The sequence below is a fragment of the Budorcas taxicolor genome, chromosome 19 (genome assembly GCF_023091745.1).
Source record: "Budorcas taxicolor isolate Tak-1 chromosome 19, Takin1.1, whole genome shotgun sequence".
In the NCBI taxonomy this organism is placed as follows: Eukaryota; Metazoa; Chordata; class Mammalia; order Artiodactyla; family Bovidae; genus Budorcas; species Budorcas taxicolor.
In genome coordinates, this window is record NC_068928.1 from 53,948,220 (window position 1) to 53,963,683 (window position 15,464).

Sequence of the window (15,464 nt, forward strand, 5' to 3'; positions counted from 1 at the left end):
TCTTCTACCAACAGCCATGCACAGCTTTTAAGAATTGGAAGAGGAAAAAGCGACGGGGCAGAGAGGGCAAAGGGGACCAGGAATTCAGAGTGGCACGTGAACCACAAGCTCGGGGATAAAGGGGCAGCGTGCAAGGCCAAATCGCGCCTGTTCGTTAAATAAGGCTGCATTTGTTTTTCGTTTATGAACTTGTTTAACAAAACCTCCCGGGGGGCTGGGCCCGCGCTGGCGGTCCTCACATGTTAGCACTTTTGTTCTAACAACGTTGTGCAGGAGGAATTAGGCCCATGGCAACAAGGAAAAGGACTCAGCGAGCACAGGTCATCAGGCCAGGGCAGGACAGGTGGTCTGAGGGCCATTTCTCCCATGGACAAGTGGACAAGGCCTCCCAGATGGCTTCCTGCTCGAACATTCTGTGTTTTAGAAGGAGGAAGATGGAACAGGTGATGTCCAAGGCCACTTTTGCTTCCCAACTCCTTGCTGGGGCCAGCATGGGTTTCTCTGAATTGCACTGCACAGACCATGGGTTCTCAAATCAGGTTCTCTAGAACCCTGGGGTTCCAGAGGGGGTGTGCCCACTGGCAGCCTGGGAACAGGGAAGGGAGGTCCCCCTGCTCAAAGAACTGAATGCTCAGTCCTGGGCACGAGCTGCCTCTGCTCATTAACTACAACCAGTAGTCTGGGAGCCCCTGGAATCCCAGGGGGGCTCCTGTGACACCCACAGAAAGGCCCAGGGCAGGGAAAGCCAAATTGGATAAAACATGGAAAGGAAGTGACGCCTAGACCAGAGAAGGGTCCCCTCCCTTACCCCCCATCAGCTCTCGGACCCGCAGCCCTGGGTCCACACTTGACCACATCAGGCCACTGGGAACCACGTGGCACCATCCTTCAGGCCGCCTGTCAGAACCTGGGGTCAGGGCAGGGCCGCCCACACTGTGGGGCACTGGGCAGGGGTCCCAGCTGCCCCTGCCCCCAGGGCACTGAATGTGTCCTCTGTCCACAGTGTGTGGCCGTCTGGAGTGAGCGCGTCCCCCAGACAGCAGCCCCACCATGCAGACACTGGCTCCCAGCAGCTGTCGGGCCTGAGAGGCCGCAGCAATGGACTCAGCCCCTCTCCTTGCAGCTGCTCGGCTCCTCAGGACAGGCACCCGGGAGGCTTCACCCAGCTCCATCCCGGGGCCCATCCCAGGCTGGGTGGTTAGGGCCGCAGCCTGCAAGCTGCAGGGAGGCAGAGCTCGGGCCCGCCTGCAGCCAGCGCCTGCCTGCCCGCCCAGCCCGCACCCGCAGCTGTGCCCGGCTCTATTTAAGGCATTCTGCAGCTGCTCGGCTGCATTCCCAGGATGCAGCCTCGCTCCTACCCCTCACCACCGGGCTGGGTTTGGCAGACAGCTGGGAAGGCCAGCAAGGGAGGTGGGCTGCTTTCTCCTGGGTCCTGTGCTTGTAGCCCCCATGGTTCTCTGCGTGGGGGAAACAACTTCTTCCCTGTTCTGCCCCAGTCCCCAACACAGGCACCCAGGTACACCTGGAAGGCAGCAGGCTCACCTGGTCTGCCAAAAAGCCATACCCACCACCAGAGGCGTGGGAGGGGTCTGATGTCCACCTTCCTCAAGGCTCTACACATGTCCAAGGATATTCCAGGGGGATTTAAGTCGGAGGGAGACACTACCAAGACTCGTGCTGCGTCTGCCCCACCCCAAGGTCATGCCCACATCACAAGGGACCCCGGCACCACACCTGGCTTGGCCGTTGGGGGCTGGGCAGGCGCAGCTGCACCCGGAGCGCTCAGACCATGACCACCCCCCATCCCTGCCACTTGGGCCAGCAGGGCCCACTCCTCTCTCATTTGACAGATCAAGAAATTGAGGCTGGGAAGTAGTGGGGTGGGGGTGATGCGAAGCGGTGGCTCAGAACCAGTAGGCCCATGGACTGGAGCCAGGACACGCCCAAGTACTCAGCAGGGCGCCAGTCTGGGGACACTCCACTCGTCACTCTGTCCGGTCACCCCGGCCTCTCCCACAGCCCCCAGTGAGCATCCAGAGACGGCAAAGAACCAGACCCACGAGTGAGCGGCCAGTGCCCGCCTTATAAGGCAGCCTCGGGGAAACTTGGCTGGTGGTGCCAGGGGGGTGGCTCCCGGGGGAGGCAGAGCCAGGAGCCTGCCAGGCAGACATGGGTCTGGGTCCTGGGGCCCAGCCCCACCCAGAGCCACCCAGGCAGGGGCAGGGGGACAGAGCAGGGACCTGGGAGAGGAGGCAAGGCCACTCCCACCCAGAGCCCAAGAGAGAAGCAAGAATGGAGATACCAAGTCCACGGACAGGGATCATCAATCTCAGAAACCAAGAACTCAGCACGCCAGAGTTGAGTGGATCAGAGCTGTGGGTTCTCGGTTGACCCAAAAAGTATCTGCTTGGTGCTTAGGGAGGTCCCATGGGGTCCCTGAAAGTCCCTGCATGGGAGACCATGAAAGGACCAGAGCAGAAAGAGCTGGGAAGCAGAGAGGTGTGAGCTACACAAGACGGTGAATCCACTTGGGGCCACCCTAGGCAGATGAACAGTGAAGACTCAGAGTGGACACAGATTTTATTAGTGCTGTACTTTAGGGAGGTCAATCTAGGAGTAACTCAGCTGAGGTCCCAGGAGACCCTGTCTTGCAACCATGTCACAGTCTGGAAGGCTTCCTGGAGGCGGAGGCAGAGGGCTGAGTCACAGCAGAGGGCGCAGAGTTCCCGATCTCCCTGATCCTTTGCCCCTGCAGCACCAGCTGCTCCCTGCCCTGGGGCGGGGTGGGGGGGGGTGGTGAGGTGGGGGGCGGGGGGCACACAGAGAGCAGTCAGAGCGGGGCCTGCAGGGTGGGGGCTTCTGGGAGCTGCCAACCCAATTCCCCACCCCACACCTATGGAACAGTAGAAGGGGATGGGAGTGCCAGGTCTGCAGGACAGATGGACAGGAAGCGAGGCCAAGGTGCCTGGAGAGGCTGGAGAGACCAAACCCAGGGGAGGGGAAGGAAGGAAAAAACCGATGAAGCCTGAGAACAGGGACTAGGAGCGGGGCGGGGGGGGGGGGGGGGGGGGCGGCGGGTTCAGAAGCCCCAACAATAAATGCCGGGAACACCCCTCCATCGGGCCCTGACCTTCACCTGCACTTGCCCAGGACCTCAGGACTGGACGTCAAAGGCCGAGCAGGTGAAGGTCGAATCCCCCAGTCCCCTGCAGGCTTTGCTTCCTCCTCCCAGTCCACGTCTCACCCTGTGTTACCTCCAGGCTCACCCCACAGTGACTTCTGAAGCGCTGTTTTAAATGGAAAGCATTCTCCCAAACAGACTCATCCAAGCCCTCACTTCCTCCAAACCCAAGCCTTGTTCCTCCACAGCATCTGCCCAACCCCCGCCTGCTTCAAATGCATCTAAGAGTTCTCAGCCTGGGAGCACTGCCCTCAGGGAGCTGCCTCCCGCCCCAGCCTGTAAGACATGGAGGAGCAGGCTCAGCACACATGTGAATTCACACACAGGTACGCACTCAACTGGCACATACACCGACCCCCAGGGCAGAGGACAGCCGCCCTGGCCCATGGACCTCTCCATGCAGAGCCTGACACCCATCTGCACAGAGGAGCTGTGGGTCCAGGGCTCCGGTACCCCGCTCAGAGACTGAAATTCTTTCCCCTGGAAAAGCCACACAGCCCCGGCCCCCCGACACTAGGCTCCCCAGCACCTCTGGACTGGGGCCTCAGCCGGGAAGGCTCCTCCCACCCCTCTTTTCCTGGTTAAATCCCAGCAGTGTCTGCCACTGCAGGAAGACCTTCCTGGATGTGCCTGAGGCCCCACCCTGCCCACCCTGACGACAGAGGCCAGTGCAACCCTGAGCGGACACCCCCGGCCTGTCACCCCTCCCAGAGTGGGACCACCTCCTCGGGTATCCAGGGCCAAATCTCATCAACAGCTGGATGGTTGACGACCGTCTCCCCAGTCACATCCTGTTTGACTCAGCTGAGCGTGAACACCTCACCCCCAGGAGCGAGCCGCATCCGGCAGCTAAGGCCCTGGACCAACAGAAGAGCAGGAGGAAACGGCCTCCCGGCCACTCCCCAAACACAGGCCATGTGTCCACACAGTGCCTGGGGGGTGGAGTGGCCCTGCAGGGTCACGTCTGGGGAGACGCAGACCTACACAGCAGGGCTGGAAGGGACCTCTGGTCCCTGCCACCAGACTGTCGCCCAGCGTCACGGGAAATTCACAGTCAGCCCCTCACCCCACCCCACCCGCTCGGTCAAATCCGTGCCTTGAGAAGGCGGCTGCTCCACCAACACCCCTACCCTCACCCTATCACAAGCCCCCACCACCATAGGAAAATTCTCATTTAAAAGGGAAAGTTAGGGACCTCCCTGGTGGTCCAGTGGCTAATACTCCCCGCTCCCAATGCAGGGGCCTGGGTTCGATCCCCGGTCAAGGAACTAGTTTCCACATGCTGCAACTAACACCTGGGGCAGCCAAATAAATATATTGTGGTTTTTGTTTTTTGTTTTTTTTTAAAGAAAGAACTTAGAGCAGGAACTAGAGATATTTGTACACCCAAGTTCATAGCAGCTTTACTCACAACAGCCAAGCAGTACTAGGACACAGGTGTCCATCAACAATGGATGGATAATCAAATTACCAATGGCATTTTCCACAGAACTAGAACAAAAAATTTCACAACTCATATGGAAACACAAAAGACGCCAAATAGCCAAAGCAGTCTTGAGAAAGAAGAATCGAGCTGGAGGAATCAATCTTCCTGACTTCAGATTACACTACAAAGCTACTGTCATCAAGACAGTATGGTACTGGCACAAAAACAGAAATATAGACCAATGGAACAGATAGAAAGCCCAGAGATAAACCCCTGCACCTATGGGTACCTTATTTTTGACAAAAGAGGCAAGAATATACAATGGGGCAAAGACAGTCTCTTCAATAAATGGTGCTGGGAAAACTGGACAGCTACATGTAAAAGAATGAAATTAGAACACTTCCTAACACCATACACACAGATAAACTCAAAATGGGTTAAAGACCTAAATGTAAGGCCAGAAACTATAAAACTCTGAGAGAAAAATATAGGCAGAACACTCAATGATAAATCAAAGCAATATCCTCCATGACTCACCTCCCAGAGTAACGGAAATAAAAACAAAAGTAAACAAATAGGACCTGATTAAACTTAAAAGCTTTTGCAGCACAGCAAAGGAAACCAAGCAAGGTGAAAAGACAACCCTCAGAAAGCGAGAAAATAATAGCAAATGAAACAACTGACAAAGGAGTAATTTCCAAAATATACAAGCAGCTCACACAACTCAATGTCAGAAAAACAAACAACTCAATCAAAAAGTGCGAAAAAGACCTAAACAGACATTTCTCCAAAGAAGACATACAGATGGCTAACAAACACATGAAAAGATGCTCAACATCGCTCATTATTAGAGAGATGCAAATCAAAACCACAATGAGATATCACCTCATATTGATCAGAATGGCCCTCATCAAAAAGTCTACAAACAATAAATGCTGGAGAGGGTGTGGAGAAAAGGGAACACTCTTGCACTGTTGGTGGGAATGTAAATTGATACAGCCACTATGGAAGATGGTATGGAGATTCCTTAAAAAACTAGGAATAAAACCACCATATGACCCAGCAATCCCACTCCTAGGCATATACCCTGAGGAAACCAAAACTGAAAGAGACACATGTATCCCACTGTTCACTGCAGCACTGCTCACAATAGCTAGAACATGGAAGCAACCTAGATGTCCATCGACAGATGAATGGATAAAGAAGTTTGGTACATATACAGAATGGAATATTACTTAGCAACAAAAAGGAACTCATTTGAGTCAATTCTGATGAAGTGGATGAACCTAGAACCTATTACACAGAGTGAACTGAGTCAGAAAGAGAAAGATAAATATCGTATTCTAACGCACATACACGGAATCTAGAACAGTGGTACTGAAGAATTTATTTACAGGGCAGCAATGGAGAAACAGACATAGGGGATGGGCATGGGGAGAGGGGAGGGGAGGGTGAGATGTATAGGAAGAGTAACATGGAAACTTGCATTCCCATATGTAAAAGAGATCGCCAACGGGAATTTGCTGTATGGCTCAGGAAACTCAAACAGGGGCTCTGTATCAACCTAGAGGGGTGGGACGGGGAGGAAGCTGGGAGGGAGGTTCAAAAGGGAGGGGATATATGTATACCTTTGGCTGATTCATGTTGAGGTTTGATAGAAAACAACAAAATTCTGTAAAGTAATTATCCTTCAATTAAAAGAATTTTAAAAGGAAAAATAAGAAATAGGCTTTCAAAGGAATTTTCAAAACAATAAATATGTATCGAGTACCTACAAAAAAAAAAAAACCAATGGATGGCTATGCAGTGTGGTCTATGCATACAATGGAATATTATTCAGCCTTAGAAAGGGAAGGAAATTCTGATACCTGCTGCAACATGGATGAACTCTGAAGACATGCAAAGTGAAATAAACCAGACCCAAAAGGACAAATATTCAGGATTCCACCTACAGGAAGGACCCAGAGTAGTCAAACTCACAGAGACAGAAAGTGGGAAGGTGGGCACCAAGGGCTGGGGGTTGGGGGAAGGTAATGGGGCCAGAGATTCAGTCGGGAAGATGAAAAAGTTGTGGAGATGGATGGAGATGGTTGCACAGCAATACGATGTGTTAATATGCATGAACTGTACACTTAAACACGGCTACAATGGTCAATATTATACGTGTTTTACCACCATGAAAACAATTTTTAAAAGGTTAATCAAAAACCCATAATGTTCTGCCTGTCCAACCCAAGGGACACTTATTGAACATTTACTGAGCTCCGAGGCCCAGGATTACAACCGGATCCAGCTTCCATCAGGCTCACAGCTCAGCCGGCACCTTAACACAGCCTGTGGGGCCAAGACCCTCATTGTAGGGCAGGGGGCAGCAATGGTGTTTCATGGGACAGCATCACGTCCCCTGTGAGCTCCCTGTGAGCACAAGTCTGGGTCTGGACCCTCCAAGGACAGTAGCATGCCCTCAATCGCCCCCCAGCCAGCAGAAGAGCCCTGAACAGAGTCGTGGGCAGGAATCACGGGGCTCCCTGGCCTGGGACCCCTCCTGGCAGCCCTGAAAACCCTCGCATGCAGACATGAGGTGATGTCACTCCCTCTTCGCGTCTGGGCACAACCCTCCCTCCTTTGGGAGGAAGACCCTCCAGTGCAAGAACCGCCCCCTCCCACCTCCCACAGCCTCTGCCCTGGGGGCACCTGCAGGGCACATGTCACCCTTCTAGAAGCCGAGCCTGCCTCTCCAAGGCCCAGAGACCACCACCCACCAGGACTGAGAGAGCCTGTCCTGGGGTCTCACAGCCATCCCGCCCCAGCACGAGCCTGTCCCGGTTCCTGCCCCTACATCCTGGGGTCGCAGCCATGGTTACACCACGACCCTGTTGACCAATTAAAGGGGGACCCTCACAACCCAGAGATTCTTTGCAGAGTCTAACTGAAATCCAACTTGCTGCACTGTGGTCCACTATGGGACAGAAAGAGCCCCCCAGTCCCTGCCCCTGAGATTTCAGAAGTATAAGCCACCCCTCAACTCAATATTCAGCTTCTTTCTCCAAGATTCCAAGGCAAAGCCAGCTCCCCACTCCCCAAGTCATCACAGCACAGGCGACTGGCACCTTGCTACTCACCCTCCTGGCTCTTGGGTGGGATCTCGGCCACGGGGGGCTGGGGCTTGGGATCCAGCCTGCTCTGCAGCTGAGACATCGGGGCGAGTTCTGAATTCTCCAGGGTCTGGGGTGGGATGGGGGAGGCGGGCCCCTCGGCTGGCTTGGGCACCTGGATCTCGACCCTCTTGGGGGCTGTGTCAGCAGCAGGGGCAGTGGGCACCTCGGGCATCTTAGAGGCGGGGGTCTCCATCCTCCGGTGGCCTGACTCCTGGGGCTTGACTATGGTGATCTCCGTCCTCCGGGGGGCTGGCTCCGGCGTCTTGTGGCCCAGCGCCTCGGCCCGCTTGAGCCCGAACCGGGATGGCCCGGCGGTGCCGGCGTTCTCTACCTGCTTGGACGAGATGTCGATGGAGATCTCAGTGCGCCGAGACACGGGCTCGGCCTTGGGCCCGGAGAGCTCGACCCTCCGCAGGGCAGCCTTGGGGGATCGCTGGCTCAGGGAGTCTACATGGCGGGCTGCAGGCTCTGAGTTCTTCACACCCAGGTCCTGGAATTTCTGTGTGGAGCTGGCCACCGAGGATCGGAGCAGCGGCGTCTGGACCCTCCGGGGTGGGGTGGAGTTGGGCGTCTCGACCTCCTCGACCTCAAAAGATCTTTTCAAGGCTGGAAGATAAAGCGAGGAGAAGGTGATGAGCAGACGGCTGGGGAACACCTGCAAACATCCTGCTAGCGGTGAACATCAGAAGGCAGCCAGCGGGGAGGCTGCAGCGATGGCTCTGTTGCACAGGGGCAAGGGTGCAAGAGGGAAGACTCCTGTGCTCTTTCACCTCTCAGGAAGAAAAGGTGACAGCCCCATTCTACTAGGGGCTGAGGCACGAGCAGCCACGTGTTCTGGGAGAGACAGAAAAGACGGAAGCTTGGAGGACTTCTCTGTCCTGACAAGGCAGTGGCCCCACCAGCTGCATTTTCTATAAGGATGCTCCAGCTCAAGCGCGGATTTTTATTTCTTTCCTATCATGACCACCATTACCCTTCATCACCTCCACCCAACACAGACAGCATCAGCAAACACCACCACCACCAACAGATGGGAAAGTCAAAGTGTTGCTTGCCTAGTCATGTCTGACTCTTTGTGACCCCATGGACCACAGCCCACCAAAGATTTCTTTGTCCGTGGAATTCTCCAGGCAAGGATACTGGAGAGGAAATGGCTTGCCATTTCCTACTCCAGAGGGTCTTCCCAACCGCGGGATCGAACACGGGTCTCCCGCATTGCATGCAAATTCTTTACCGTCTGAGCCAAGGAAGCCCGTCAGATGGGAGATGCCCCTAAGAACAACGGCCAGTGAAAATCTCGATGGGAATGATGCCATCACATCAACATCAGCAGGAACAGCCAAGCTGGTACTTTTAACAACAGGCAAGGCACTGGGTTTACCACGCACAGCCACATTTGCTCCCTACCCTAGCCCCATGGTGGAAATAATGCTACAATCCCCTGATATGAATGGGGAAACTGAGGCCTGGGCACTTAAGTAATGTGCCCGGCAGCGTGGAGTGAGCAGCAGAGCCAGAAGACGCATCTACCTCCAAGGCCCAGGGTTCTAACCATATGGCTGTCCACTTGGTGGACTAACAGAGATCCCTAACAAATCCACTGTGCATTTCTCAGTCCTCGGCCCCCGCGGCATCTGCCTCCATCCTGTACTACTTGCCCCAGCCGGACTCAGGCCCATGTGGGATGCTGCCCACCCAACTCCCACCCCACACACAGCCCGGCGCTTCCGCCTGGCCCCCCTCCATCTCCACCAGGGTCCGTCCACTCCCTCCAAGGTGCTGGGGACGGTGCCCGAGAAGCTGCCAGCCCCATGGTCCCTGCAGCCTCACTGCAAACGAGAACCAGCTGCTCCCGGTTATAAAGACCAGAGCAGGAAGGGGCCCATGTGGCAGGAAGACTCACCGGCTCCTTCCAGCCTGGGCCCTCAGCGACCCACAGGGTATCTCCCACCGCCTCCCCACCTCGCAGCCCCAGTAGCCCAGGATTACAGGGACCACCCTCCCTGCCATTTCCTCCCCTAATTCTCAGGGACATTCTGAGCAGCCCCTCCTGCCAGTCTTCCTTCCTCGAAATTCCCAAAGAGCCTTCAGCTCTTCTCTATAGACCGAACGTTCTTCAGAAGACCAGGGTGTGATGGGTGGCTAAGTGGGTGGGTGGCCAGGGGAGTGTGTGCTCTGAAGCACTGGATGTAAGAGGAAGCCAAGGGGACCCCAGACTCTGACACCCAACCACCAGTACTACCAGTTCCCCAAACACAGCACCCTCCGGGGGACCCTCTCTAAACCCTGGGCACACCTCCTTCTCGGTGGACAGAGGGCACAAAATCCTGGCTTGCAAAGCTCAACCCTCCCTGAGGCCCGGTAAGGACGACCGGAGAGGGACCTGTGCAGATTCGGGGAGAAATCTGGATCTTTTATTTTTTAATATGTAACCTCTTGATTTTTAAATGCTGGCACAAACGAAGCAAAACAACCTCCTTAAAAACGCTGTGCGGCTGAATAAAATCGCATCCGTGGGCTGCAATCAGTCAGTGGGCCCCACCGTGACTTGACTTCACTTCCGCATTGATCAGTTTCATGGCCAAGGGCAGCAGGGAAAGCCCGTGCAGGGACCCCAACTTGGCATAGCTCCGCCTCTCACCGAGGGCTGTCCAGCAAGATACTGATGGGTGCAAACCACACATCCAAAGAAGCCTGAAGTGCCGGAGAGAGAGGTCAAGTAGCTGCTAAACTGGCCAGAAAGTCCAGGGCCGAGTGCCCGGAACTGTGATCTCTAGTGGTTCCCAGGGCCTCCCGTGACATCTGGTCTACCCCCGCCCCGAGAGCACTGTCCAAATTCTCCTCGATAGTGGCTCCTGTCTGTCTGTGAGCTCCCTGGAGGAGGGATCCATGCCCCACCCACCTCAGCACATGCGTGTCCAGGACTCCTTGGTGTTAACTCCTTGGGGCTGAGTTGGGAAGAACAGGAACTAGGTGGGGTGAGGGCTCTTTGCCAGGTTTGCCCACAGGAATGAAATGACCTGTGAGTCCCGGCGAGGCCTGCGCCCCTGTTTGAAAGAGCCCCCTCCCTGCAGAGCCCATCTGAAAGCCCCTCCAACTGTGACTCACAAAAACTAAGACCCTGCACCAAAGCAAAAACCTCTCTGACCCAACCATCCACAGTTCCGCTTTGGCAACGAGTTGGAACCAGACCAGCATGTGCACAGATCACTGCTCCCCAGAACACAAAATCTCCACCAAAAGCACACGCCTAGCCCCACCACCATCCTCTCCTTTCTCGGCTGCTTTTCCTGGCTTTGGTGTTTCTTCCTCGCTCATGCCACTCCCTGGCCCCATGCTATCTGCATGCTTAGCATTCAGCTCTATTATCCATCCAGACATTCACTGCCCGGCACCGCCAGCCACCCTGGTTAGTCTAGTTCTGAGAAGACAGGGGCTGTTTCCACCATCAGGACGGTCACTGCTCAGCAAACCTCCAGGGCTGACGGGGAGTCCTTGATGGCTTATACCATGCCCACAAACAAGCACTCCTCTCCCCCGCACCTCCGAGGATTCCAAGTTACCCCAAAGCCAGGCTCATTCTGCCTCCTCCCAGAGTCTGCCCAGGCCCCATGCAGTTCACAACACTCTCTCCTGTGTCATCCTGGTCACCCCAGTCCGCTAGGACTGGGAAGAGAGCCGGGGTCCTCTCCTCCGTTACATGAGCCAGCTCTCCACCCCTTCCTGGGCCTCGAGTGAGTTCTCTTCACAACTCAGAGGCCAGACTGGATCACAGGTTTGTAACTGCGGGCCTAGGGAAGACAGGCACCAGGACTTCAACCCCCATCTCACCCTGAGAAGTTGTACTTTGAACAGTGTCCCCCCAAAGATTATGTCCCAGTCCCAACCCCTAGAACTGAGAAAGTGACCTCCTTTGGAAAAAAAAAAAGTCTTTGCAGATGTCACTAAGGTAAGGCCTCAAGATGAGATTGTCCTGGATTTAGGATGGGCTGTAAGTTGCATAATTCCCGGATGGTTCAGTCTTAAAGAATTCGCCTGCGATGCAGGAGCTTCAGGAGACCCGAGTTCAATCCCTGGGTCAGGAAGATTCCCCTGGAGGGGGAAATGGCAACCCACTCCAGCATGGGGGAAATTCCATGGACAGAGGAGCCTGGCGGGCTACCGTCCATGGGGTCACAGAGAGTCAGACACAACTGAGAGACTTAGCATGCACACACACTAAGTCCTCTAAGTGTCTTTATCAGAGAAAGAAGAGGGGATGCTGAGACACACAGAGGAGAAGGTAACGTGATCACAGAGGCAGAGACTGAAGTGGCGCAGTCAAGAGCCAACGATGCCTGAGCCACCAGAAGCGGGAAGAGGCCAGGAAGGACTCTTCCCCAAAGCTGGCCCTGCTGACACCTTGATCTCGAACTTCCGGTCTCCAGTACCATGAGAGTCAGTTTCTGTGTAAGCCATGCGGTTTGCTGTCATTTGTTACAGCAGTCACAGGAAGTTAACACAGGGACCATTAGACGGATGAAACCTCTGGGCTACAAGGTTGTCTGGGGCCCTTCCTGCGGGTGCTGTCACCCCGACTCTGCACCCAGCCCCAATCCAGCCCTGACCACACTCAACAAACGTCCCACAGCCAGACCGATGGAAGCGTGGCCGAGCTCCAGAAAACTGCTCCATCAGGGACCCAGGAGAGGAAAAGCAGCCTCCTTTTTCCTTTCCTAGAATCACACGAAACCCCGGCTGGTAGGAGAAGTCATCACGGAATAACATCGCTCTAGATTTACCCCAAAATATTCGGTGATGAAATCAAAGATCATTTTTTTTAAGGCAGACTCTGCAAGGGACGCCCCGGGAGCAGCTGTCTCTACAGAGAGGATGTCGTGACATGATGAGCACCCAGCTGAGAAAAATTAGGAGGCGGCTTGTCACGAAGCTGGCAGGACAGGGTCCCCTAGTATCCCGTCCCCCATGGGCATCCTAGAAACATGCTCCAGTCCTGCCCACACACGCACAGCCACCTCTCCCTTCCCAGGGTCAAACTCTCCCTGCCAACATCCTCCATTTTCTCCGTGGAGAATGGGTATAACCCCCCATAGCAGTGGGTATTTTTTCACTTTACTCTTCTCCCTGCTCCCGGCGGAGAGGCAGGCAGCCCAGGGTGTCCACGTGTGGCCGTGGAAGCCAACAAGAGTGTTCAGGAGCTGGTCATTTTGCAGAATGGATGCCCCTAGGTGACCACATCTGATGACCAGCTGGCTGAGGGACTGATGGGCAGAAAGTGGCCTTTCAATGGACCAGGCCAGTGGGGAAGGGCATGAGGCTGCTTCCTCTCTTGCCTGCATGATGTTAATGCCCCCAGTAGGCAGGCTAGAGGTGCCCAGCTGGACAGGATGAACACACCATTGCAGGGCACCTGACAAATATGGGGCCAGGCTGTACTGGGAGGGTCCCCACACTGCTACTGGGAGGGGAAAGGACGGCCATCACCCACAGGGCACGGGGGCCCACCCCTGCTCACACCATTCCCAAGTGAGTATGCCCCCTTCCTTCTCGTGAATGCAAGACCCCCGCCCCCCAAACCAGGCTTGAACCTCCGTTGCTCTCATAAGCTGTCCTTGGCCCCACCCACCCATCCCCACGTGCACAAGAGCCTGAAGACCCTTGGCCCACTTCTGGGAATTCACTCCCCAGGAAATGATCGAATCTGCACAAAGATTTATGTATGAGACGTTTGCATCAGCATTAAAACAGCAAATGCTGGAAACAATTCGAGTTTACGGAGATTTTCTGAACCCATGTGCCAGAGTCCTGCAAAGTCATCAAAATCATGGTTCTGAAGATGAGAAATGCTGAGCATACTGAGTAAAAATAGCAGAACAACCCAAGATGCGTGCACAGGCCTGACGTCGTCTCTCACACACGCACGCACGTGCACGCACACACACATGTGCCCGCACACTCGAGGAAAACAGCCATCTCTGGATGGAATTAAGGTGGCTGTTTAATTCATTACACTTTCCTGCCTTTTCCCAAGGTGCCTACGCTAACGCGGGTCACTTCATATTTTCAGGGGATAAAACCATCAACACTGCTCTTAAAAAACAAACCCTGCTAAGAAGAAGGGGAGGGTGTGGATCACCGCGCCTCTGGCCCAGCCTCTCCTGGTCCATCAAACACCTACAGTCTCGGCTGCCTGCCGCACAGGCCCGGCTGCCTGACCAAATGCAAACCTCCCAGCATCGTGCCCGTGGGGGTCGGGGCGAGAGCAGCTTGGATCTGGGCCTGTTTAAGGAGGAATGCGCTGCAGACAAGAGGCCATTGTGAGGGCGCAGCTGTGAGCAAACCTCTCCTCAATCCGGAGCACTTCCTGGAGCACACCTCAGTCTGGGGAAGGGACGTGGGGCGAGCCCTACAGCCCTGCTCCAGGCTGGGACGAACGTCATGCAAAGAACAAGGTCAAAACCAAGGTCAGCTCCCGTGGGAGGAGCATCGTGGCCACTGCCACAGCTCAGGGGGTTCTGATCCCAGGCTCAGGCTCCAGAAGCAGCGGCCCCGGTCAATGTGAGTCTCTTCCGGGCCTCAATGTGAGTCTCTTCCAGGCGGCAGCAAAGCAAATTCTGTCCTGAGGTACAGTGGCCACATGGGAGCCAGGGTCAGACACCCAGGGAACCCAGGGTGCCAGGTGGAGGGCACCTCCCTGCTCCCTGGCCTGAGGCTGCCGAGAAAGACCACAGAAAAACCCATCAGAGCGAGTCTGGGGCATGTGAGACCCCTGGGGTGGACTCAGTTCCCCTGGTTCCAGTCTCCCATGGGGACCAGGAGCTGGCGCTGCAGCTGGGTGGACAAGCTCCCTCCAGGGCGGCAGAGAAGATGGAAGAAGAATCAACAGGCCAACGGACTGGTCCCTGAAATAACACGCCTGCAAAGGAAAGGAACCCAAGGCCACAACAGCAAGACATGATCCCAGCGAACAACAAATTCACTGGGGAAAGGGGGGCTGGGCGGGGCCGGGGGGACGGTTCCAGGCAGAGGACAGGGCAGGACAGTGGCCCTGCATGCCTCGGATGAGCTGAGAGCTGGCCAGGTGTGGGGGCCTTGCAGCCTGGGCACACAGTGGGCTCCTGCCTCGGGACCAAATAAATGCAGAGGCTTTAACAAGGTGGCATGACCACTGTTACCTCTGGGCCTCCGCTTCTCCACGTGCCGTGTCCGTGATGCCCGGGGAAGCAATCACAGCTGTTGTTGGTATAATTACCATCTGTCTGTGCACCTCAGGGGTGGACGCGGCTGCACGAGCCTTCCTTCCCCTGAGTCCATCACACCCACGGCCAGTATCTGCCCCTGGTGCCCACCTAGCACCCCACACCGGGAAGGCAGGCAGGGATAAGCACTCTTCCCCAGGAAACAGCCTTGGGGTGGTAACTGACGGGTAAGCACTCTGGGGTCCCCCAGCACCCCCAGTGGAGTCTCAGTGGGAGGGGGTGTCCTCCAGAAGTGAAACAGTCCAAAAGGAACCGCTTAAAATAGACGCCGTGGCCCAGCAGAGCCTGGGACAGGGACATCGGTAAACAGCAATGGCAACGAGTGGCCCTGGGTTTCCCACCAAGAGACACGTTTGTTTAACAATGACCCAGCCAAAGTCCAAATAAAGGAAGAGAGGAGGCCCACCGCTGGCCCCCACAGCTCTGGACCCTCCCTTGAG

The 15,464-nt window shown here is 55.5% G+C and overlaps 1 protein-coding gene across 3 annotated transcripts in view; it reads right to left on the reverse strand.

The window, feature by feature from the left end:
* The window catches only part of SEPTIN9 (septin 9), a 149,006-nt gene that overhangs the window by 71,489 nt on the left and 62,053 nt on the right, over positions 1–15,464 (reverse strand). For all 3 annotated transcript variants that reach the window (XM_052657185.1, XM_052657184.1, XM_052657183.1), the window contains exon 2: positions 7,730–8,371. In XM_052657185.1, the coding sequence (XP_052513145.1) occupies positions 7,730–8,371 (642 nt within the window). The remainder of the gene's footprint in view (positions 1–7,729; positions 8,372–15,464) is intronic.